Genomic DNA, 25546 nt, shown 5'->3' on the forward strand with positions numbered 1-25546 from the left:
TCCTGCCTTGCCTCTCAGTCTTTCTTGAAAAACCTTAATCCTACTCCCAACATCACCACAGCTGAAGCCCAGGCTATCTGTGATCTGAAGGCTGACCGATCCATTGTCATTCTTCCGGCTGACAAGGGTTCCACGACCGTCGGGAGTATGTGGCTGAGGGACTGCGTCAGCTTTCAGCCAACACTACATACAAAGTTTGCCAAGGTAATCCCATTCCTGATGTCCAAGCACAGCTGCTGATAATGCTGACTCCTGATGTACATTATCACAATTAATAATAATGATCAAACATAATTATTTCTTAAACAGGCAATCAAGTCAAATAAATGTAAGTCTTGTGTAACTTTTGACTGTATACTAGTTTATTCAATGACATAAATGTTTGATGACATTGAGAGTGTAAGACTAAATATGGGAAAATCCATTTGAAAAAACTGTCAAAGTTCTGAGGAGGCAGAACGGCTGACCATCACTTACCTTCAGTGAATGAAATTCCTAGTATTGACAATGGAAATACATAAAAATAGAAAGTACTATTCCTAACTTTCGAAATTTGTGTGGTCCTTTCTCAGCAGCAGAATGGGAAATTGTTGGGGAAGGTCAGAAAGGAGGGGCATGTTTCTCAGTACTTGAGTTGAGAAGGATCGACCTATTGTCAACTGATCCCTCTTTTCTCCGGAGGAAGGTACTTACTGGTTCTGAAAGCTAGGAATAGTACATTCCAGTTTCTATCAGTAATTTTGCCTTTTTAAGTTAGATGCTGCCAGCCAGCTCTTCTGTATTCTTGTAATTTAAGATTAAAAATAGTGTGAGCTAAAAGTATAGATGTTACACTATTCAATAAATAAAGCCAAATATAGCACAAATTGAAACTTGTGTGTGTACATTATTGCAATGTCATTGCAGCTAATAAAATATTAACACTTTCAAGTGAGACTCGGGCACCATCTTGAAAGGGTTCAAGGGATCTAATGTGTGCAGTAAGTGTGCAGTAGTATGGAAGAGGTAGCAAACCATAATGGTGGAACACAGGTAAAATTAGAAGTCCCAAACAGTTGGTAACATCTGTAGCATTATCATGCTTGTATCATTCATTATAATGTTGTCATCTATTTCTATTCCAATACAACTACCCATTTTTTTAACTGTAACAAATTGTCACTTTACTTTTAGAAGAAAAAAATTACTATGGTTCTTTGATTATTTTGCTTTAAAGTAGTGAAGAGAAGTAATTTTCTTTGGCCTGGCAAGAAAATGCTGTAAGGCTTGCCTGTGATAGGATACACTGACCAAGGGAAGATAACTAGTAAAAATGGTAGGAAGCATCCCCTCATTGTGGGAACATCAGGCTACTGTCTGCCACTACTTGTCAATAACTTCATTATGTAGTCACAGTATAAGTAGTCACAGTAATTGTGAAAATGTAGAAATTATAAATGTGAGATTTGACATTGGACTATATTCTGAGGGGCAATGATTATTCCACAAACAACACCAAAAGTGAAACAAAGCCCAGCACCCAGCAAAATTACACTTTTAAAGAAGAAATTCTGTACATGTTCATTCTACCATACTTCTACAAAGTGAGAGACAGAATTGACCATACACTCAAAAACATAGCATAAAGACAATATGCAAGACCAGAAGGAAGGTACATGATGTGTGCACAAATGTGATGTTGCTTTTGGCTGCTGTTATTTTTATTTTAGTATTGCAATTTTGGCATTTGTGCAGGTTTCAAACATAAGACACGCAGGTTGATCTCTGTCAACATCAGCCTGCATGTCACTCATCTTATACTTGAAAATGGGACAGATCCCAAAAATTGCAATAGTAAAATAAAAGCAATAACAGCTAAAAGCAACATTACATCATTTAAAAAACCTATATGAATATTAAGATCCAGATGCCATACTCAGCAAAGAAGGGAAGGTTGAATAATGGATGGAACATATAGAAGGTTTATACAAGAGAAAGACACTTGAAGACAGTATTATAAAAAGGGAAGAAGAATTAGATGATACTGCAAAAAGAATTTCACAGCGAACTGATATACCCAAGTCGAAAAAAGGCACCTGGAGTAGATTGCATTTGGTCAGAATTATTGAGACCTTTGGGGGAGCTGGCCAAGACAAAAATATTCAACCTGGAATGCAAGGTGCATGAAACAGGTGAAATACCCTCAGACTTGGTGAAGAATGTAATAATTCAAAATCTGAAGAAGTCAGGTGTTGACAGTTGTGAATACTACTGCACTCTCTGCTTAATAAGTCACTGCCTCAAACTACTGACAATTATTTACATGAGAATATGAATACTGGTAGAAACTGACATAGGGGAAGAAAGGTTTGTTCTGGAGAAATGTATGGATGTGCAAGACAATACTGAGCCGATGACTTGTCTTAGAAGTTAGGTTGAAGAAAGCAAACCTATATTTGTAGCATTTGTAGATGTAAAAAAAGCTTCTCTCAGTTTTGATTAGAATACACTCTTTGAAAGTCTGATGGTATCAGGCAAAGAATACAGGGAACCATTGGTTACTTCAACTTGTACAGAAACCAGAAAGCAGTTATAAGAGTTCAAGGACATGAAAGGGAAGCTGCAGTGGGGGAGGACGTGACACTGGATTGTAGCTTCTCCCTGACATTAATCTGTACACTGAGCAAGCGGTAAAGGAAAGCAAAGAAAAGTTTGGAAAGAGAATTAAAGATCATGGAGCAGAAATAAAAATTGTGAAGTCAGCTGATAACTTTGTAATTGTGTCAGATGACATTGGACTTTAAGAATCAGTTGATTGGAATAGCTAGTGTGCTGAAAAGAGGTCATGAGATGGATATCAACAAAAGTAAAATAAGGATAGTGTAAGTGAATCAAATCAGATCAGATGACCGTAAGGGAATTACATTAGGACATTAGACACTGAAAGCAATAGATGAGTTTTGCTGTTTGGGCAACAAAAGAACTGTTGATGGCTGAAGTAGGGAGGACATAAAATACAGGCAAAAAAAAAAAAAAAAAAAAAAAATTGAAAAGAGAAATTTGTTAAGACTGATATAAATTGAACTATTAGGAAGTCTTCTCTGAAGACGTTTCTTTGAGGTGTAGCCTTGTGCGGAAGTGAAACATAGATGATAAACAATTTAGGTTACAAGAGGTTAAAGGCTTTAGTGGAAAATTTGTGGCCGCCTTGACTAAAAGAAGGGATCATTTGAAAGAACACATCCCAAAAAATAAGGAATAGTCAGTTTGGTAATGATGGGAAGTGTGGATGGTAAAATTGTAGAGAACAATGAAGGTTGACTACAATGAGCAATTTAGAATGGATGTAGGTTGTAGTAACAGGTCGCAGATGAAGCGGCTTCCACAGGTAGTCTAAAATGGAGAGTTGCACCAAAACAGACAACAACAACAACAACAACAACAACAACAAAGACAACAATGTACAGAGTGTGTCTGCGATTAGCCAAAGAAAAATGAAACACCCTCATAGTGCCAAGGGTTTCCTGAATAGCACGCACTTGTAGCAAAGTTTATACTGAAATGACAGGATGATCCATTATTGTCAGAATCTAATAACGTAAATGAAATTGCAGGCTGAGAAAGGAGGAAAAATTGGCCCTATATGAGCCCATGTTGACTGATGTCTTTGGAAGGGAATTACCATAGCTGTTCTTTTCAAGAATCCATCAAGACCTTTAAGCACAATAATAATTTCAACAAGAAAGAGGAAAACCACTGGCTAAGCAGATTTTGGATTTTTGTCTTACAAAGGATGATGACTGCAGTTTGAAAGTGGGAAGGCATGCCAGTAATGACCAGGAAAGCTGTGACAGTTCAGTCCAACAAAAGCAATGGAAGATGATTCTTTGAAAATGACAGCCATATATGCTGGTGAATCATCACATTATCAGCAAGATTAAAGTGAAAGCATGGTTGTTATAGCATATTAGTACACAATACAGTCTAATCTAACACTTCATCATTAAAACAGTATGTAATATCACACTGTGCTGAGATGTGAAGGGAGACAGTGACATGTGTATGCACATATCATCATCAGCTTTTTTTACAAATGTTCCAACAAAGTACTAACAACATTATAAATAAAAGCAGCATATGGACAATGTGCATTTTTTTGTATTCAGCCAAAATTTTTTAACTGAATAGAATAAATTCTGGGCACAGTGGAAAGTGATTCAGACACCAACAGAAAACAGAGTTTTTCAGCAGAAGTAATTAAGAAACTTAAAAAGAGGGAACTTTTAGTGATAGCATTGAATCATGGTGCCTGAATGCAGTCCACTACTGAACAATGTCCATAAAACAATAAAAACAAAAACAAAATTGAGAGCTTGTAAACGATTTAGATACATATTGTAATACACTGACATACATCTACAATCAAATGCCATGTGGCCCTATATGTATCAGATCATAAAGACTCCAAAGTAGTTGAGAAAGCAGTATTTGCAGTAAGGAAATAAAACTCAAGTTAAAGACATGTAACTTTTACTCAGCTAAATACAGCTAGTAAGCAATGTTTCTGGGGCAACATGTTCATGGGAATGCTCTAGTTAATACAAACATGTTTCTTGCAACAGACTTGAATGGTGAGCAATTATTTGGTAATTATACACAAATTACCATTTCTTATACAGCAAATGAAAAAGTGTTAAATAAACATCTTTTATGCTAGATTAACTAAAAAAATAGCTTTTTTTGCATTTACAGAGACTTATGAATGTGCCATGTAAGCTATTAAGTAACTTAATTTGGTTCAGTTTTAATATCATCATCTTTCTTGTCTTCTATGTTTATGCCAGACTGCAATAGATTTGTAATACTTTCAACATCTACAGTTTCATCTTGTTCGTGTATCTTCTTAAGTGCATTGCTGACAATGCAGAGGTCACCACGGAGTTCTGATACCAGTGCAGCTATCTTCTGTGCACTGCTTAACACTTCAACACTTTGTGTGTATGGATTATAACGGACACCAAATGGCCGCTGGATGTGACTAGCATATGCTCTGAAATACCAACAAGAAAGAATTAGAAAAGTTAAGATATAGAATTCTTTGCAAGAAAAGTATGCTGTCTTACAGAATACAACATGTCTAAAAACAAAGATGATGTGACTTACCAAACGAAAGCGCTGGCATGTCGATAGACACACAAACAAACACAAACATACACACAAAATACTAGCTTTCGCAACCAACAGTTGCTTCATCAGGAAAGAGGGAAGGAGAGGGAAAGACGAAAGGATTACTTTGCTACAAGTGCGTGCTATTCAGGAAACCCTTGGCACTATGAGGGTGTTTCATTTTTCTTTGGCTAATCGCAGACACACTCTGTATATTGGGCTGCACTTCTGCCTCGACTGACATCTCTGCCCAAACTCTTTGCCTCTGTATATGTCTGCTTGTGTCTGTATATGTGTGGATGGATATGTGTGTGTGTGTGCGAGTGTATACCCGTCCTTTTTTCCCCCTAAGGTAAGTCTTTCCGCTCCCGGGATTGGAATGACTCCTTACCCTCTCCCTTAAAACACAAATCCGCCTTTTCCTCTCCTTCCCTCTTTCCTGACGAAGCAACCGTTGGTTGCGAAAGCTAGTATTTTGTGTGTATGTTTGTGTTTGTTTGTGTGTCTATCGACGTGCCAGCGCTTTCGTTTGGTAAGTCACATCATCTTTGTTTTTAGATGTATTTTTCCCATGTGGAATGTTTCCCTCTATTAATTCATATCATTAATTAGAATACAACATGTGTAAGATAAGAAACAATAAGGGTGAAACAATATGTAATGTGTGAAGAATTGTTTTCTCTTTTTCAGGGATATTGCTTATGTTGTAAATGAATATGTAAAATTCTCTTTGTAGTATAAATGTGGCAATTTCAAGGTGAAAACATTTCATTTGCAAGAAAAAGGTCATACAGTATAAAACTATATCTCAATCTATCTACACCCACGTTCTACAAACAACTATGAAGTTCATAGCAGTAGGTGCTTCCCATTGTAGCACATATTAGCATTTATTTCTTTTCCATTCCTGTACAGAATGCAGGAAGAATGATTGCTTAAAGCCCTTCATGTGTGCTGTATTAATCTAATCTTGTCTTCAAAGTTCTTATCTGGACTCCTCACTTAAAACTGTTTCTCAACACCATGGACACGAACTCATCTTTGCAGTGGTGCAAGAATTAACCTGGGAGAGTACAGGTGGATCCTTCTTTGTTAATGAACATTTGAAAATAGAGTTCAGCATTTCTGCTTCTTGTTCCTGTATCATCTGTGAGTGTTTGGACACCAACTATGCTGCCAGTGATAGCCTGAATGTATGACCAGAATTTCTTTGGATTTGGTGAGAGGTCTTTCAGTAAGATTTTACTCTACTCATTACTGAGGGCTACACACTTTGCCTGTTTGATAGTGTAATGCAACAACTCAACACACCTCGTTTTTGTGAAATATGGAAGAACACAATACAAAAAAATTAAACTAATTAGTTATAATAGAGGGAAACATTCCACGTGGGAAAAATATATCTAAAAACACAGATGATGTGACTTACCGAGCGAAAGTGCTGGCAGGTCGATAGACACACAAACAAACACAAACATACACATGAAATTCAAGCTTTCGCAACAAACTGTTGCCTCGTCAGGAAAGAGGGAAGGAGAGGGAAAGACGAAAGGATGTGTGTTTTAAGGGAGAGGGTAAGGAGTCATTCCAATCCCGGGAGAGGAAAGACTTACTTTAGGGGGAAAGAAGGGGTATACACTCGCACACACACACATATCCATCCGCACATACACAGACACAAGCAGACATTTGTCTGTATTTGTCTGTGTGTGTGCGGATGGATATGTGTGTGTGTGTGCGAGTGTATACCCTTTCTTTCCCCCTAAGGTAAGTCTTTCTGCTCCCGTGATTGGAATGACTCCTTACCCTCTCCCTTAAAACCCACATCCTTTCGTCTTTCCCTCTCCTTCCCTCTTTCCTGATGAGGCAACAGTTTGTTGTGAAAGCTTGAATTTCATGTGTATGTTTGTGTTTGTTTGTGTGTCTATCGACCTGCCAGCACTTTCGTTCGGTAAGTCACGTCATCTGTGTTTTTAGATAAACTAATTAGTTAATTACTCTAATGATATATTATTAATATAGTACTTATTGTCTCTAATAATCATTGACAAAGATAAAATTGATAAAAAGAAGCTTTTAGTTTCCTGGTTCATAGCATCATTTTGGAATATGTATCTCCAAGCAACAACCCAGTTCGCTTGCAGCAAGCAGAATCACTGATGTAGATGAACACTCAATGAAGAATTTCTACATCAACTAGCACAAAGTTAAGTAAATAAGATTGTTTGACTTCCAGTTACCTATAATAACTTTATAATTATCCCAAAAATGGATGCATTGTTTGTTTTTTGCCAGTTTTGGAAACTTTGTTAGTACCTAGATTACTGAAGCCAACAGAGAAAGCCAAATGTGTTTAATTTAGCATATGCTTATAACCTTATGCTTTGAATACATCATCTGTGATGTATTTCCTCAGTTGAGTAAAAATATTGCTATGTTAATTGTATTATATAAAACCAACTAGTAAGAGGACAACATTTTGATCTGCTTATAGCCTGATATGATCCTTAAAGAAACTGTCAAGTCAGCTGGTTGCTATCATCTGTGGCAACACAGAAAACATTGCCTGCAATGACTTATTTCAAAAGCATATACTCTCCTATTCTACAGTTTCTTTTTTTCAATTCTCTTAAACACTGACTGATGCATACCAGCAAACTGTTGGTTACATATTTAATTTCTAAGTTTCTTGATATATGTATGTAATAGTTTTGTTGAGTTGCTGTTTTTTTGTTTTTTGTTTTTTTTTTTTTGTTTTTTAATCTTTTCCATTCTGTGATGGAAACATCTATGTGGAAAGGACAGACTGCTACTCACCACATTGAGGAGGCACTGAGTTGCAAACAGTGTAATGAAAGATAATGCTCAAACAAACAATGGAAAAGCCAGGATGGAATAATGACAATATTATGAAAAGGGTAGATTGCTACTCACCATATAGTGGAAATGTTGAGTGGCACACAGGCACAACAAAAAGACTGCCAAACAAGTGAGCTTTCGGCCAAAAGACCATCTTCCAATCTAGACAACATACACATGTTCACACAGGCACAACACACACCCGCATTACCACTGGCTGCCAAGGCCAAACTCTGAGCAACTGTGCATGGAGGTAGGGGTAAGGGGAAGGCTGTAGTGGGGAGGGGGAGGGATGGCAGGATAGAGGTTGGGGACAGAATAAAGTGCTGCTTGTTGGAGCGTACAGGGATGTGTTGGGGACATTGTAGGGCAGTTAGCTGTAGTCAGGAGGTTAGGGGTTGGTGGGAGTGGAAGAGGAGAACACTAAAGAGACAGTGCATGTGTTGATGTAATAGCACTACACAGCCTTCTGTTCCACCAATGCACTCACAGTAGTTCTTTACCTTTTCCACCCCCCCCCCCCCATCCCCCTCCCCCCCCCACCCCCCGCCCCTCAATCTGCCAATGCAAATAGCTGCCCTATCCTGTACCCACCACTTCCCTGTATGCTCCCACAAGTAGCACTTTACCATCCCCTACCCCTACCCTGCTATCCCTCCTGCTCTGCACCCCACCCTCCTCCTTACCTGCACCACCCTAATTGATTTTCCCATAATGCGCAGTTGCTTGCAGTCCAGCCTCGGCAGTGGCCATGTGCGTGTGAGTTGGTGCTTGTGTGAATGTGTGCGTGTTTACTTTAGAAGAAGGCCTTTTGGCTGAAAGCTCACTTGTTTAGCAGTCTTTTTGTCATGTCCATCTGCAAGGCAACATCTCAACTACCACGTGCGTAGCAATCTGTCTTGTCAAAATATTGAAAAAGAATACTAGAAATATTTCGGCTTTCAGACAAAGTCCTTCTTCAGAAGTAGAAAAATCACACACACAGCCACTGTCTACACTCTACTGCCTTTTCCTGTCTGAAACTGAAATATTTGTAGTACTTCCATTTTGCCTGCCTGCAACTCAGTGCCTCTTCTATTTTGTGAGTAGTAGCACTCTATTCTTTGCAAATTGTTCTTTCCAATCCTGTACATAAATGATTCTTGACTTCTTGTGTGGAGACCCAAGTTTTAATTGCAAACCACCAAACTACTTTAAATTATTTTAAACAATTTATTGGTACAATGGTGGTATAGAATGGAAGAGATTATTTATTTGAAGAGATTTGTTTGTAAGGAACAATTCAGTTCCATTAAGGAAGCCAACCCTTCCACCTTCCCTGACAAAAAATAAATTTGTTATGAAGATAATGTTTCAGTATATCTGAAAGAAATAGCATCTTATAAAAATAGCAATACGAGATAGAAAATAAAACTTTAGTAATTACATGAAGATAAACTAGTAGCAAAAGGTGAGGCATATATTTTTATGCACATGAGGAAATTATTATTATTATTAAATATAGGGCAAATAATATATTTTAATAGACCAGTCTTTGCAGCTGAGATCTCTAAGTGGCAATTGCACCATGAAGCCTTTGCACCATGAAGTCTTAAATTACATTTTCATGATGGTACTTAATTAGAAATTTGCTCAATTGGATTGGCTTTAGTATATTGTTTCAAAGAACTACATTATGTATGATTGCATACATAGTCACTTCGACAATATATGTGCCATCTACACCAAAGAACCAAAGAAATTGATACACCTGCCTAATATCATGTAGGGCCCCCATGAGTACACAAAAGTGCTGCAACACAATGTGACATGAACTCGACTAATGTCTGTAGTAGTGCTGGAGGGAATTGATACCATGAACCCTGCGGAGCTGTCCATAAACCCGTAAGAGTATGAGGGGATGGAGATCTCTTCTGAACAGCATGTTGCAAGGCATCCCAGATTTGCTCAATAATGTTCAGATCTGGGGATTTTGGTAGTGTTTAAACTCTGAAGGGTGTTCCTGGAGCCAATCTGTACCAATTCTGGATTTGTGGCATGTCATATTGTCATGCTGGAATTGTCCAAGTCCGTCGGAATGCACAGTGGGCATGAATGGATGCAGATGATCAGACAGGATGCTTACTACGTGTCACCTGTCAGAGTCGAAACTAAATGTATCAGCAGTCCCATATCACTCCAACTGGACATGCCCCACATTGTTACAGAGCCTTCACCAGCTTGAGCAGTCCCCTGCTAACATGCAGAGGATCCATGGATTCATGAAGTTGTCTCCATATCTGTACAAGTCCATCTGCTCAATACAATTTGAAATGAGACTCGTCCGAACAGGCAACATGTTGACAGTTATCAACAGTCCAATGTTGATGTTGATGGGCCCAGACGAGGTGTAAAGTTTTGTTTCATACAGTCATCAAGGGTACACAAGTGGGCCTCTGGCTCCAACATCCCATACCGATGATGTTTCATTGAATGGTTCGCATGCTGATACTTGACAGCCCAGCATTGAAATCTCTAGCAATTTGCAGAAGGGTAACACTTCTGTCACTTTGAACAATTCTCTTCAGTCATCATTGGTCCTGTTATTGCAGGATCTTTTTTTGGCTCCACAGATGTCAGAGAATGGATGTTTTACCAGATTACTGATGTTCACTTTAACACCACATTGAAACTCACTTAAATCTTCCTAACATGCCATTGTAGCAGCAGTAACTGATCTAGCAACTGTACCAGACACTTGTTGTCTTATATAGGTGTTGCTGAACGCAATGCCATATTCTGCTTATTTACATGTCTCTGTATTTGAATACTCATGCCTATACCAGTTTCTTTGGTGCTTTATTGTATATTATACAGTTTCATATTGGAAACACATGTACACTTTGGGAGGGTTCGTCCTTTAGTACACTTTTCTTCACCTCTTTCTTGTGCTGGAGTGTATATAAATAACTTTTAAGAGTATAGTCCAACGAGTGTTATGTATCACAATTATGAATTGTTTCATGTAATTTAACTGTGAAATTTGTACCCATAACCTCATCAAAAAACTTATGTCCATTGTAACATTCCGTAACTATCTTGTCCCATATCTTACGTACCCATAAATTCATAAAAAAATTGACATATTGAGTTTTAATTGTCACCTCATTTTCTCCTTTGCTTCCTCGAATGAATCTGTGTAGTAATAAGCATTCTGGTATGCAGTAATGATACACTCTTCATGACAGGTCACATCTGGATTAAAGCGTTTTATTTTATCTGTTGCTGCGACAGCATGGCGAAGCTCAGCAACAGATGACAAAAGTCCAGCTCCATATACTCTCAGTTGACCATCTTGCTTACACAAACCAAATTCAACTGTGAAGAAGTAGAGCTGTAAAATACAAAATTTTGATTTGATATTCGGAACAAAAAATTGTTAAAAATTAGCTGCAATTAAAATTTATCATCATCATCATCATAAAAATTATTATTATTATTATTATTATTATTATTATGAGAAAACCTTTCTCAGACATTATATCTGGTTAAAAATGGAAAGTGACACAAACCTTGATCAAGTGTGACTTCCTTTTAACTGTACGGTATATGTTACATTGCATTTAGGAACTTTCAGGTAATTGAACAAGTAACAATAATTACAGATTTCTGTAGTTGTATATATACGTTTGGTTGTAACTGTATTGTGTTGATGTACTGGTGGATATTGTGTGGTATGACTCCTGTAGTTAATAGTATAATTGGTATAATGTCAACTTTATCCTGATGCCACATGTCCTTGACTTCCTCAGCCAGTTGGATGTATTTTTCAATTTTTTCTCCTGTTTTCTTCTGTATATTTGTTGTATTGGGTATGGATATTTCGATTAGTTGTGTTAATTTCTTCTTTTTATTGGTGAGTATGATGTCAGGTTTGTTATGTGGTGTTGTTTTATCTGTTATAATGGTTCTGTTCCAGTATAATTTGTATTCATCATTCTCCAGTACATTTTGTGGTGCATACTTGTATGTGGGAACGTGTTGTTTTATTAGTTTATGTTGTATGGCAAGTTGTTGATGTATTATTTTTGCTACATTGTCATGTCTTCTGGGGTATTCTGTATTTGCTAGTATTGTACATCCGCTTGTGATGTGGTCTACTGTTTCTATTTGTTGTTTGCAAAATCTGCATTTATCTGTTGTGGTATTGGGATCTTTAATAATATGCTTGCTGTAATATCTGGTGTTTATTGTTTGATCCTGTATTGCAATCATGAATCCTTCTGTCTCACTGTATATATTGCCTTTTCTTAGCCATGTGTTGGATGTGTCTTGATCAATGTGTGGCTGTGTTAGATGATACGGGTGCTTGCCATGTAGTGTTTTCTTTTTCCAATTTACTTTCTTTGTATCTGTTGATGTTATGTGATCTAAATGGTTGTAGAAGTGGTTATGAAATTGCAGTGGTGTAGCTGATGTATTTATATGAGTGATTGCTTTGTGTATTTTGCTAGTTTCTGCTCGTTCTAGAAAGAATTTTCTTAAATTGTCTACCTCTCCATAATGTAGGGTTCAAATTAATGATATGGTTATAATAGAGGGAAACATTCCACGTAGGAAAAATATATCTAAAAACAAAGATGATGTGACTTACCAAATGAAAGTGCTGGCAGGTCGACAGACACACAAACGAACACAAACATACACACAAAAACACAAAAAAAACATACATGTTTGTGTTCGTTTGTGTGTCTGTCGACCTGCCAGCACTTTCATTTGGTAAGTCACATCATCTTTGTTTTTAGATATATGTCCATAATGTAGGTTTTTTATGTCGATAAATCCCCTTCCTCCTTCCTTTCTGCTTAATGTGAATCTTTCTGTTGCTGAATGTATGTGATGTTTTCTATATTTGTGGCATTGTGATTGTGTAAGTGTATTGAGTGCTTCTAGGTCTGTGTTACTCCATTTCATTACTCCAAATGAGTAGGTCAATATTGGTATAGCATAAGTATTTATAGCTTTTGTCTTGTTTCTTGCTGTCAATTCTGTTTTCAGTATTTTTGTTAGTCTTTATCTGTATTTTTCATTTAGCTCTTCTTTAATATTTGTATTATCTATTCCTATTTTTTGTCTGTATTCTAGATATTTATAGGCATCTGTTTTTTTCATCACTTCTATGCAGTTGCTGAGGTAATCCAATATGTGATCTTCTTGTTTAGTGTGTTTTCCCTTGACTATGCTGTTTTTCGTACATTTGTCTGTTCCAAAAGCCATATTTATATCATTGGTGAATACTTCTGTTATCTTTAGTAATTGGTTGAGTTGCTGATTGGTTGCTGCCAGTAGTTTTAGATCATCCATGTATAGCAAATGTGTGATTTTGTGTGGGTATGTTCCAGTAATATTATATCCATAATTTGTATTATTTAGCATGTTGGATAGTGGGTTCAGAGCAAGACAGAACCAGAAAGGACTTAATGAGTCTCCTTGGTATATTCCACGCTTAATCTGTATTGGCTGTGATGTGATATTATCTGAATTTGTTTGGATATTAAGTGTGGTTTTCCAGTTTTTCATTACTATGTTTAGAAACTGTATCAATTTAGGATCTACTTTGTATATTTCCAATATCTGTAGTAACCATGAGTGGGGTACACTATCAAAAGCTTTTTGGTAATCAATGTATGCATAGTGTAGCGACCTTTGTTTAGTTTTAGCTTGATATGTCACCTCTGCATCTATTATCAGTTGCTCTTTACATCCTCGTGCTCCTTTGCAGCAGCCTTTTTGTTCTTCATTTATAATTTTGTTCTGTGTTGTATGTGTCATTAATTTCTGTGTAATGACTGAAGTAAATATTTTGTAGATTGTTGGTAGGCATGTTATGGGGCGATATTTAGCTGGGTTTGCTGTGTTTGCTTGATCTTTAGGTTTCAGATAAGTTATTCCATGTGTAAGTGTATCAGGGAATGTGTATGGGTCTGCAGTGTAACTGTTAAATAATTTAGTTAGATGTGAATGGGTTGAGGTGAACTTCTTTAGCCAGAAATTTGCTATTTTATCATTTCCAGGGGCTTTCCAATTGTGCGTAGAATTAATTGCTCGGGTGACTTCATGTTGCAAAATTATCACTTCAGGCATTTGTGGTATCATCTTGTATGAGTCTGTTTCTGCTTGTATCCACCGGGCATGCCTGTTATGTTGTACCGGGTTTGACCATATGTTGCTCCAGAAGTGTTCCATGTCTGTTATGTTTGGTGGATTGTCTATTTTTATGTGTGTGTTATCTATTGTTTGGTAAAATTTCTTTTGGTTTGTGTTGAATGTTTGTTTTTGTTTCCTTCTATTTTCACTTTTTTTGTATCTTCTAAGTCGTTTGGCCAATGCTTGTAATTTCTGCTTCTTTTCATCTAATTGCTCTATTGCTTCTTGTTGTGAGATTTTACCTAACCTTTTTCGTTTTTTGTCTGATATTTCATTTCTTATAAATTGTGTTAGCTGTCCGATGTCTTTTCTCAGTTTTTCTATTCTGATCTGTAGCCTGTGTTGCCATGCTGGTTTTGTGGGTTTCTTCTGTGTGTTGGTTGGTTCTGATCTCTGCCTAGTGTGTATATTTAGTGTAGTGAGTGCTCCTACATAAACCAGTAGTTGTAACTCTTCCATAGTTGTGTATTCATTTACTTTGTTGTGTATGATTGCGTTGATAGTTTTTATTGTTGTTTCGACTTGTGGGTTATTTGGTGGTCTATGCAAGAATGGTCTAATGTCTGTATTTGTGTCTTTGTATTCTATATATGTCAACTGAAATTTTTCTTATATATCTAACATGTGTGTCACTTTGTTTGCTCTGGGATGTTTGAGTCCATTACTGTATTTTCTTCTTCTTCTTCTAATTGCACATTATTTTTTTCCAGTATTTGTTGTACTTGTTGTTTGATGTTTTCTAATTCTGACTGGGGTATCCTTTTTTTTATTTTTTTTTTACATGGATCGTTATTATTATCATTAGTATTAGTATTATTGTTTATATTTATTATTAAGAGGATGATGATTACAATGGTGTTTTAACTTTACAAAAACTGTGACTGTGTGCTTACAAAGTGCCATGCAAGCTGATATTTCAGTTATTTCAGTATGTGTATCTTAATGAAGTGAGTCTGGAATACGACCATAAGGATTAAACTGCATGTAGATGCAAAATAAAATATGCTGTTGAAATGGCCATGAGTATTTCTTTATTGGTCCTGTAAATTGTGATTTGGGACCAGTCAGGTTTGATACAGTAAATACAATTTATACATACTATGATTTTGAAAAATAATTCAATACATATTGCAAGTTGGTATCATATCTATAAAAACAAATAAGATAATGGAAGGAAACATTCCACGTGGGAAAAATTATATATAAAAACAAAGATGAGGTGACTTACCGAACAAAAGCGCTGGCAGGTCGATAGACACACAAACAAACACAAACATACACACAAAATTCAAGCTTTCGCAACAAACTGTTGCCTCATCAGGAAAGAGGGAAGGAGAGGGGAAGACGAAAGGAAGTGGGTTTTAAGGGAGAGGGTAAGGAGTCATTCCAATCCCGGGAGCGGAAAGACTTACCTTAGGGGGAAAAAAGGACAGGTATACACTCGCACACACGCACATATCCATCCACACATACAGACACATCTTTGTTTTTATATATAAAAACAAATAAGATGATAGAAACAATAGTATGGTTAAGAATATTTGATCAGTTACACTAATTTTATGGTGTTCCAAAACTTGGAAACAATAAATTTAAATTTGGTATCTGTTTCAAACAGGATGGCAATTGCTTATAGAGCGAAATACAGCATAACACACTCGTGCTCTCCAAATGTTTATGCTTGCTATATTGACATATAGATTATACCTCTGTGTAGTGTCATAAGAGTGAAAATCACAGTTATACTTGAAGACTTTTTTGTCTTTTAAGGGGCTTTTTTGTGAAGAATAGTGCTTCATTGTTATATAAACAATTAAAGGGCATTATATTGAGACTTTTAAATACTGATGTAGAGGTATCACTGTATTTGACATGTTTTATTTTTCTTACAGATTTAGAGAACCTATATTCAAAGAACACTGTTTGTTCATTATGTTGCCACCATCATATATCTTGGGTAAAGGTTATGACAATAAGATGAGAGATTAGGCCATATAGACAGACATATAGATAGCCACTTTTGCCTCACTCAGTATGCAAGTGGGACATGGCAGAAAACTGATAATATAGGGACAAAAACCCTCCACCATGAACTGCACAGTGGCTTATTGAGTATATATGTAGATGCAGAAACAATGGCTTGTCATATGCTGTGAGATATTTGAAAATATATGTGATAAAAATCATGGAACAAGTATGTAACATTAATTTGACATTCAAACCGCAATTTGAAACTTCTCCAAATTTTTGCCGTGGTATGTTTGGTCCATTTACTGCTAAAACACATCTAAAAGAGCCACATTTTTTAGGGTATCATTACCAAATTTTTATTCATGGTATGGTTCTGTCTTTCTCTTGTCTCATGAATTTTGGAATTACAAATACTGAGAGTGTGTAATAGCAAGGAAAACAAATTGGTCAAAAGAGGAAAGGAGGATTGACCTGATGGTTTTGATATTTACAGTGGGAGAGAACAGTTGAGATGCCATTAACATATAATGAGAATAGTGGCAGGCCCAATACTGATCCTTGCAAGACTCCTGATACTGCATTTGTCCAATGTTAACTTTTTGTTCTAATCACTACACTATGTAATGTATGAGTGGAACCATTGTACAGCAGCTGAAGAAGAGTTAGGCTTTTGCGTTTAGCAAGTAAAATGTCAAAGTCCACAGTGTTAAATGCTTTGCTGAAATCTAAAAATCACATAATAGTCAGTGCTGTTTGCCCATGACTTGTTTTAAATTGTCAGTCGCTTTTATAAGAGCGCTCATCATACTGTGATTTTGCCAAAAACCAAACTGGTATTCATCTAAAAGGTTGTGGGATATGGTGTGAAATAATTAGTGAGCTGTCGACAAACTATATATTCTAAAGGATTGGATTCAATGGGGTATATAGTTGGAGAGTTCTTAGGTAATGGTTTTTATGAGTCCCTGCTTCCAGTCTGATGGGAAGGAGAAAGAGGTTAGAGAATTCTTAAAAATGTCCCTTTATATTGGGTGGCAGTGGATCAATGAGAAAATTGATCATTTGTGCTGCAATATTATTGTGTCCTATAGCTGCAGAACGAATTCACAGCAATTGACTCTCTGACCATGTTAGGGCTTACAGTCTGCAGAGATAAATTTCCTCATATCCACTAACCACTGATGCACTGAGGGAATCAGTAGTTTTTGCTCTTGTGTGTTGGTCAAGTATTGATGTCGGCATTGTGAAATACTGATTTATGCCTTCATTAGAAAAAAGGTTCAGCAGCAGATATGGGTTTGCCTGTTTTTAGGCCTCCTAGATTTTTTCTCAGTACGGCACATCTGTGAAAGTACTCAGTGAGTAGGCATACCTGAATTTTGCATATCTGATGGATTGACTTGCTTGGTTGCATAACTGCCTGCATGTGATGTGATTATCAAATGTTGGGTGCCCCTTGCATTTCGTGTATGCTGTGTCTGTGACACTGTTTTTAGGGGAGCATCCTCCACAACCTATGAGGTGGCTTGTTAAGTATGGATGCAGATGTAGATTGTTAAGACTGTCTGCAGATTTACTTTCTGACAGCTGCTTATATGCTTATTCCAGTTAAGACCACAATTATAACATCATAACATAACAATTACTTTTCTTTTGTTAATAAATCCTTTGACTCATTCTTCATTCTTGAACATTCCTCTTTATGAAGAGATTTCTTGAATATGATGGATGAATGAATGAATGAAAGACTGGATGAATGATTAAATAATTACATAGACACTCACATATGCATGATGTTGTGGTCTTCAGCAGTTACATTATGAATTATCCTATTGAGATCTTTCTCCTGTAATATCTAGTCTTTTGAACTGAATAGGCAGGAACTGTACCTTCAGTACATTCTGTTCCTTGTAAACCTCCCTGACTCAATATTTTCTAGTTCCTATCACTCGTTTGCTTATCTCCTTTTTGTACTTAACATAGTTCTGTCTGCCCAACCTTCTCTTCTTGGTCTGTTTGTAGTCTATCCCTCTATTTTGTAAACTTCTCTATTGATAAACTCCACGATCTTGTATTTACTATATATTCACTTCTTTTAAATTTGATCCTACTTGGGCACTTTTCTCTTAAGTGTAGATACTTACTCTCTGATTGTCTTTTCCTACTGCCTCACCTGTACTTACTCTCCCTTTTGACTCCCTCACCCCCCCCCCCCCCTTTCCCACCTCACGAAACCTTTTATGATATTTACATCGCCAAGTAACCTTCCACTATCTTCACTTTCTCAAGTCTCCTTACCTTCCTGTCTCCTTACCTTCCTGTTTCCCTAATCTGGAGCACCAATAATGTCAGTAACATCATAGTATTCAAGGTGTAAATGTCTTTGCTACAATGAAGAACACTACTGGGATAGATCATAAGTAATTAGTTACTTTTATGAGCTTCCTCAGAGTGCTTAATCTTTAAGGAGGACTGTAAGTTGTCTCTAAAACTGTTGTTTTCTGTATATCACATGTTCTCCATTCAAAAACTAACATTCTTGTCACATGGTCAAGAATACTGATGAGCAGTTGGATTAGAGGTAGCATTCATGTTGTCACACCCAGTAAGTCGCACTACACTGCTAAGATATAGCTATACAAAGGATGGGCAAGATTCAAGAGCTCAGTGAATGTGATCACTGTTAGATTATTGAGGTCAGAAATACAGGACATTTCATCTCAAAATGCACACAAGCACTAAACTGGCATGGACCAATTATGCCAAAGGTATAATGTCAGTCATCCAACACATCAACAAAATGTGGATAATGAGCTCACAAGAGGATACCTCAGATTGTTAACCTAGCGAGGTGGTGCAGTGGTTAGCATACTGGACTCACATTTGGGAGGGTGACAGTTCAAACCCTAATCAGATTGTTAGGTGGATCACAATATGTCAGACCATTTACTTCATCACTATATGACAGCACTATCTCAGCAGCTATACACATAAGTTTAATAAATATGAAATATTGCACTGAGGAACATCCTGTCCACAATCCTTCCACCATCCACTTCATGCTCAGTCTCTGAAATATACTGATCCATCTTTATACTATACCTACTCCCACACACTCACCATATGGGTCATAACTCGGTAGAAAGTCCAGGTGCAAGACTTGTTCTATATGTGCACTCAACACATCCTGTTCCAGTCTCATCACAGGCATATCCTATCGTATCAGAGCCAGGGCCACCTGTGAAAGCAGTCATATCCATGGGAGTAGTCATAGGATACTGTGACACAAGGGAATATTGATGTATGGTGATCCACTTAGCGTCCCTGAATGCATGCACTTGACGATACACTCAACCCAATAACCATCCTGGCATTTGATTAATGTGTGGCAAAATTCTTGTGACTAGGCATTATGCATCGTTTCTTGCCTTCACCACCGGGGAGGAAAATGACTTTATGTAGGGGTGTTATAAATAGGCAGGCTATGTGACTTATCAGCAGTGAAGAGTTTGGTGACAGAGCTCAGAGGACCTGAATACAAAGGCTAACAGCTTCCTCCCTCCACACTCCCTGGGGTCCAAGGTTCCATGCCATCAGGCTGCCCATTGAATTCTGTAAACATGGTGGGCCTTTGCCAGGTGGCAACAGTTCCACTCAAAGTAAGTGAAGTTGCCTCCAAGGACACTGCTTTGGCATCAGGTAGCCATCACTGCAGTGAATCATCAGTGCACCAACTCTTACAGCATACATGGTCCTGTGTTTCTTGGATGTGGCCGTCTCCACTACATCAGGTAGAAAGACACCTTGGGTCAACAGCAGGCCTTGCCCACCAGACAAGGGAAAACATCTGTGTCTCTTTTAGTTTGATGTAACAAGAAGTTTTATTGTAATCTGCCTATGTAGTTGCTTCTCCTCCCCCCCCCCCCCACCCCCATCACCCTCCCCCCCCACCTCCTCCCAACCTTTGGCAGACTTTTGACTCCACTGCGCACTGATTGAATCCACATTATCTTTTAGGGATTCCAACTACATCATGCCCGGCAAAAGCAACACTCCCCAACTTCTCAGTGACAGACTGTAGTATCAGCCTGTTACAACTGGCAACTGTGATTGGTTTGCACAATTAGGGGGAGAGCTTGTACCCTTTTGGTACTTGTTAGGGGTTTTGCCAATGTCAGCACTCCAGCAATGCCATTGTGATTAAGTTTCAGCCTGTGCCTACAGTAACCTCTTGTGGGTTTTCTTTTTCCTATGTTCTCAGTTTTGTGTCCAGCCTGTTTTGTCCTTTATATACCATATACCACATTGGAAATAGAGGTGATTTCAGCTTGAGAAAGGGGTCCTAGAGTTAAACCTTGGAAACCATGATATGTACTCAGTGTAACCTATCAGGTACTGAGTCTCCATGTTCTGAGTCCCAGAACATAGTGTGTTGGGCATGTTAACAAAGAAGGCAGTACACCATGCAGTGCAGAGAAAGCACTTGGCTAAACTATGGTGAGTCTTGGGTTACAGAGAAATATAGATAAATATTGGTCAAATTTGAGAAAAGTGGAGTTGTCATGTGAGTTATAAGTCTGAGAGATCTTCCAGAGATGTACTCTAGTAGGTACATTGGATAATGTCCATAGAGTGCCTGAGTTTCTCCCTTCACATTTTGTAGTGCTTCGAGAATTTTGGAGTAAATTCTAGAACCACTAGACCTTCCACTGTTTCGAACACACAATATTTCAGAGGTGAGTGGGAGAAACGAATATGCCCTACTGTGCATTGTGTATTTGTATGTGCAGGTCTAAAAATGAGAAGAAGATGGACCCGGGAGCCAGATGGTGGCAAACAAGTACCTGCTGTATGGTCCACAGAGTCTCCATGTTTGGGTTGAGAAGAACAAGGAGACTTTATGTAGTAGTCTGTGCTCTTTAGTGTCTCTGTTGATTGTAAAAAGACTAATGAACAATTGAATATAGATTTCTATGTTCATTCGTGTCAAGACACATGTTCATATTTTCATATAGTTTTTAAACCAACTCTTATGTCTCAATGTACTTAATTATATCCAAAGCTCGAGATATGATTGAGATGACAAAGATATTTATATGTCTAAGAAGAGAATTTTTTTATGCATAGCAGTTCTATACATCGTTAATCAACAGGTACGTTGACACTGAAGTTCATATATGTTATCAATAGATTACAGAAATAAGAAGATATTATTTTCTGTCGCGAAAAATGTTAGAATGTGGCGACACAAGTGACAAGATCCGAAGAAAACGGGAATTTCAGGACAGAAACGGGAGGAAGATATTAGGTGTTGCCATAGCAACTAGGCCTAACAAGATATTAGAACTGTTTCCAATAATTGTATTGAGTCCAATAAACCAATAGAAGAAAGATGCTAGTGCAATGCAGTAAAACACCTGAGAAAGTAATAGCAAGGAGGTGGAGGAGGGGAACGGAGAGAAGACCTCAACTTTTTGACTAAGAAGATTGGGTGTGGACAGTAAGCAGTTTTCACACACGTACATTGCGCCAACACAGTAATCACCCACCGACACCGACTGCACCAGCTGCTGCTCACCGATGATGACTCCACGTCCGCTTGCCGACGCCGATGCTGAAACCAACATTCAACGCTGCTGGCGCAACTGCTGTTCACTGGCACTGATTACACATCTGCTCACCAACACAGCTAGAACTCTACGCCAGGTGAGTGAAAAACAATAATTGTTTGGTAAAGTTGAAGGAACTGTTGGATGATAAACTGTTAGTGTAGTTATTGTACTCACTGATGATTACTAGGTCTAAAATTAATAAAGTTATGCATCAAGAACAGCAAATATTCTGACAATTTGTAGGATAGTGGGACTCTAGTAACCTAAGTAAACATGTTATATATTGAATGGTGTATAGAGACATAGTATATACCAAGTATGATAAGTTGAAAAGTAGGGGAGAACTCCGGGGACTAAATGAAGTATCAAGAAGTGGAGTTGTGGTGTAAAATAGATTTGTAACTTTACCAGAAAACATTTAAGGAATTAAAACTGGGGCGTACCTACCAAAACAGAAGGAGAAAGGGTACTCATAGGATCAACTCATATGTGATGTACTGTTTCTAGAGGGGAAAGGACAGTATTGTGACAATAGTCACAAAATTTTGTGGAAATGATTCTGGTAAGTTTGAATTCTATACTTCACTTGTATTCTTATGTTTTTTGAGTGGCAATAGGAACACTTTTATTTTGCCCAGAGTTCCTCCAGACTACAAAAATTTTATAAATAATAAGACCATTGTGTACTAAAGCAGCAGTGCAAAGAATTAGAATAAAGAATAAAGTACTAAAGTGTCGGGAAAACCTGGAGTTTGCGATTGGAAATTGAGACAGAGTCCTAATGAAGCCTAAATATTAGAAAAACTTATAAGATCATAATGGAATATTCGGGTTTGATGTCACAATAGAGTGAGAGTAGAATATATGAAAGATTAACTAGATTTTATTCTAAGTGAGTACAAAAATTTATGTGGGAATGTATATTGTTAGAATTGTATGTGATATAAATTTGCGTAATGATTGTATAAAATATCATGTGTTCGATTTAAGCCAGCGTTTCAAACACCTAATATTTTAGAGGTGAGTGGAAGAAATGAATACGTCCTACTGTGCATCATCTATTTGTATGTGCAGGTACAAAAACAGTTACGAGAAAAAGATGGACCCGGCGGCCGAACGGCGGCAGACAAGTTCCTGCTGTACGGTCCACAGTGTTTTCATGTATGGGTTGAGAAGAACAAGGAAATTTTATGTAGTATTCTGTGCTCTTTAGTGTCTCTGTTTATTGTAAAAAGACTAATGAACAATTGAATATAGATTTCTATGTTCATTCATGTATTGGACTTGTTTGAGACTAGAGACTTTTGAATTACTTCAAGTCTTGACTATGAACGAAGCAAGACACATGTATGCTATTTGAATATGTGTAAATGAGTCTAATGTTTAAGGAATAAATTAGCTTGAAAATTTATTGTCTGTGAAAGTTGTAAATGTATAGTGATTGAACTGAAAAGTATTTTATGAGTACCAAAATTATTTCAAGGATAGAGAAGTATTTTAATAAATCCCTTTAACCAGCTATAGTCTTTGGAGAAGAAGCTTTTTGGAGATCGATGTAGCTGATTACCCAGAGAAGAGGATTGGTTACACACAACGTGACAGTTAACTGAATTGAGACACGTGTGTGCCTTGCAATCCAATACCACACTGTCTCTTGTTGTTTGAAAAATGTTAGAATTTCAGTGCCACACTTCTAATGTAACTGCAAGAAAGCCAAATGTGAATTCTTAATTACCTGTGATACAATACTGTCAGAACTGAAGGGAATAACATGGGAATCAGAAGTGGACTATCATCACAACAGGTTCTGCATGGTTGTGGCATTACCTTAAGTGGGATATTTAACTTTACATCATGTGGGCAATGGTTCAAAGCAGTGCATAATGGAGCTAAGATACCAAGCTGATACAAGATGGTGTTACAGGCCATGGCACTATTGCTATATCATGGTCAAAGGTATCCCGGGTACAACTAGCTTGACAGCAAAAAAATCTACCCCAGTTGGATGTTTGAACTAGTGTAGTATGTCAGGAGGAAGGACAAGATTAAAGCTGCGATACTGGACACTGTGCAAATTGTATGAAATCAGTGAGAAACATTTGGTGATGATTTTAATGCTATTGGTAAAGAATGTCAGAGTGAGAGATAGATAGATAGATAGATAGATAGAGAGAGAGAGAGAGAGAGAGAGAGAGAGAGAGAGAGAGAGAGACGAATGCCAACAAAAGTATGGTGTACAAATTGTAGCTGTGGAAGAAAACCTGCAATTTGTGACAGAACATGTAAGCTGGGTGAAATTACTGAAATCTCAAATATCTGCATGGCCGAGGTGGGACAGACACTGAGCCAGGACAGGTGGCCAAAGTAACCACTGTCCAAGGTCAAGCAGCTGCTGGCGTCTGGGCAGTGGCCCTAGGAATGGGATTTTACCTAGCCCTGGCAGTGGTGAAAGATGGTTGGCTTGAGTGCCAGCATGTGGAGACTGCTGAGGTGACAAACATGGCAGTTTTCACACAATGGTAGACAATGGCTACTGAATAATTCTTTGAAATCATGTAATAATTCAAAAATTTATTGGATCACAAATCCAAACACTGCACTGTAATAGCAGTGCTGAGGTGCACCTTTTGATACTTTAGAAACAATCATATTATAAAAACTAAACAAGGTACATCAACACAATAAAAGAACATGACTGCCTCCATGAAGGATTGCAAACTGCTGGTAAAGCTCTTTTACAAGAAAGGTGATTGGGTACCAGTAGCCCTGTCGAAGTTCTGGACATTCAAAGGTGTGTAAAAAGGCACTGGTCCTGTGTCTACTGATAGTATGGAGATAATGATTCCAAAATTTGAAAATACAGGTTCTTTTGAAGTGCAATATGGCAGACGTCTGTGAAAGGTGTGGCCACAGCATTGCAGGAGGTGTCGAGCAGTGGCGTGCAAACATGCAGTGCACGGGGAATTGTCCAAACATTGGACATCTCTGAGAGCTTGGCACCTAAATTCCTATGGAACACCTTGCATTGCTATCCACACAAAATCACCCATATTTAGGAGTTGCTTTCTGCTGACGTGCAAGCAAGAGAAACATTCACTCTGGAATTTCTTGCTTGCATGGAACTGGCCAATGATTGGCCATGGAGCATATCTACAAGGATATGTCAAGATGCACAGTCATCACTGGTAAACAACACGAGTGTCTTTTGAACACCAATGTCATTCCAACCTTTCAACAGCATGGATGTGTGGATAGGATCATTTTTATGCAAGATGGCACTCCTCCGCACATTGCACAGCCACTGAAGCAGCTGCAGCATAAGCATTTCAGAAATGCTAAAATTATCAGCCATCATTTTCATACAGCATGGCCATTCTGATCATCTGATCTTAATTAGTGTGACTTCTGCCTGTGGTGTTATGTGAAAGATGTTGTGATCTGTGCTCCAGTTATGAACATAGCTGAATTGAAGACATACATCACACAACACTTTCTGCTAGTGACCCCTGATACACTCTGATTTCTTGTGCAACATGCTGTTTCTTGATTTCAACTGGTGTCAGGAAATGATGGCAGCATGTTGAACATGTCTTGTACCAGTTTCGCGACAATGAAAAACCAATGTCGTTTTGCTTTTTGTGTGACTTTTGGCCCTAGCACAATTAAAAACCTATTTTTACCATTGCCATCATGGATGAGCTTACCTAACTAACAGAGCCACAACTACTGACTGTTGAACTTGTGCAGTCATACACACTGAACTGTACAGTTGG

General features: G+C 37.7%; 1 protein-coding gene across 1 annotated transcript in view; it reads right to left on the bottom strand.

The window, feature by feature from the left end:
• Positions 1-4492: 4492 nt before the first annotated feature.
• The window catches only part of LOC124795371 (tryptophan 5-hydroxylase 1), a 283255-nt gene continuing 262201 nt past the window's right edge, over positions 4493-25546 (bottom strand). Inside the window, exons 11-12 of the mRNA XM_047259377.1 lie at positions 11148-11377; positions 4493-5029 (exon numbers count right to left, since the gene is read on the bottom strand). Coding sequence (XP_047115333.1) covers positions 4768-5029; positions 11148-11377 — 492 coding nt within the window. The 3' untranslated portion in view covers positions 4493-4767. The remainder of the gene's footprint in view (positions 5030-11147; positions 11378-25546) is intronic.

The sequence above is a fragment of the Schistocerca piceifrons genome, chromosome 4 (genome assembly GCF_021461385.2).
Source record: "Schistocerca piceifrons isolate TAMUIC-IGC-003096 chromosome 4, iqSchPice1.1, whole genome shotgun sequence".
Classification (NCBI taxonomy): Eukaryota; Metazoa; Arthropoda; class Insecta; order Orthoptera; family Acrididae; genus Schistocerca; species Schistocerca piceifrons.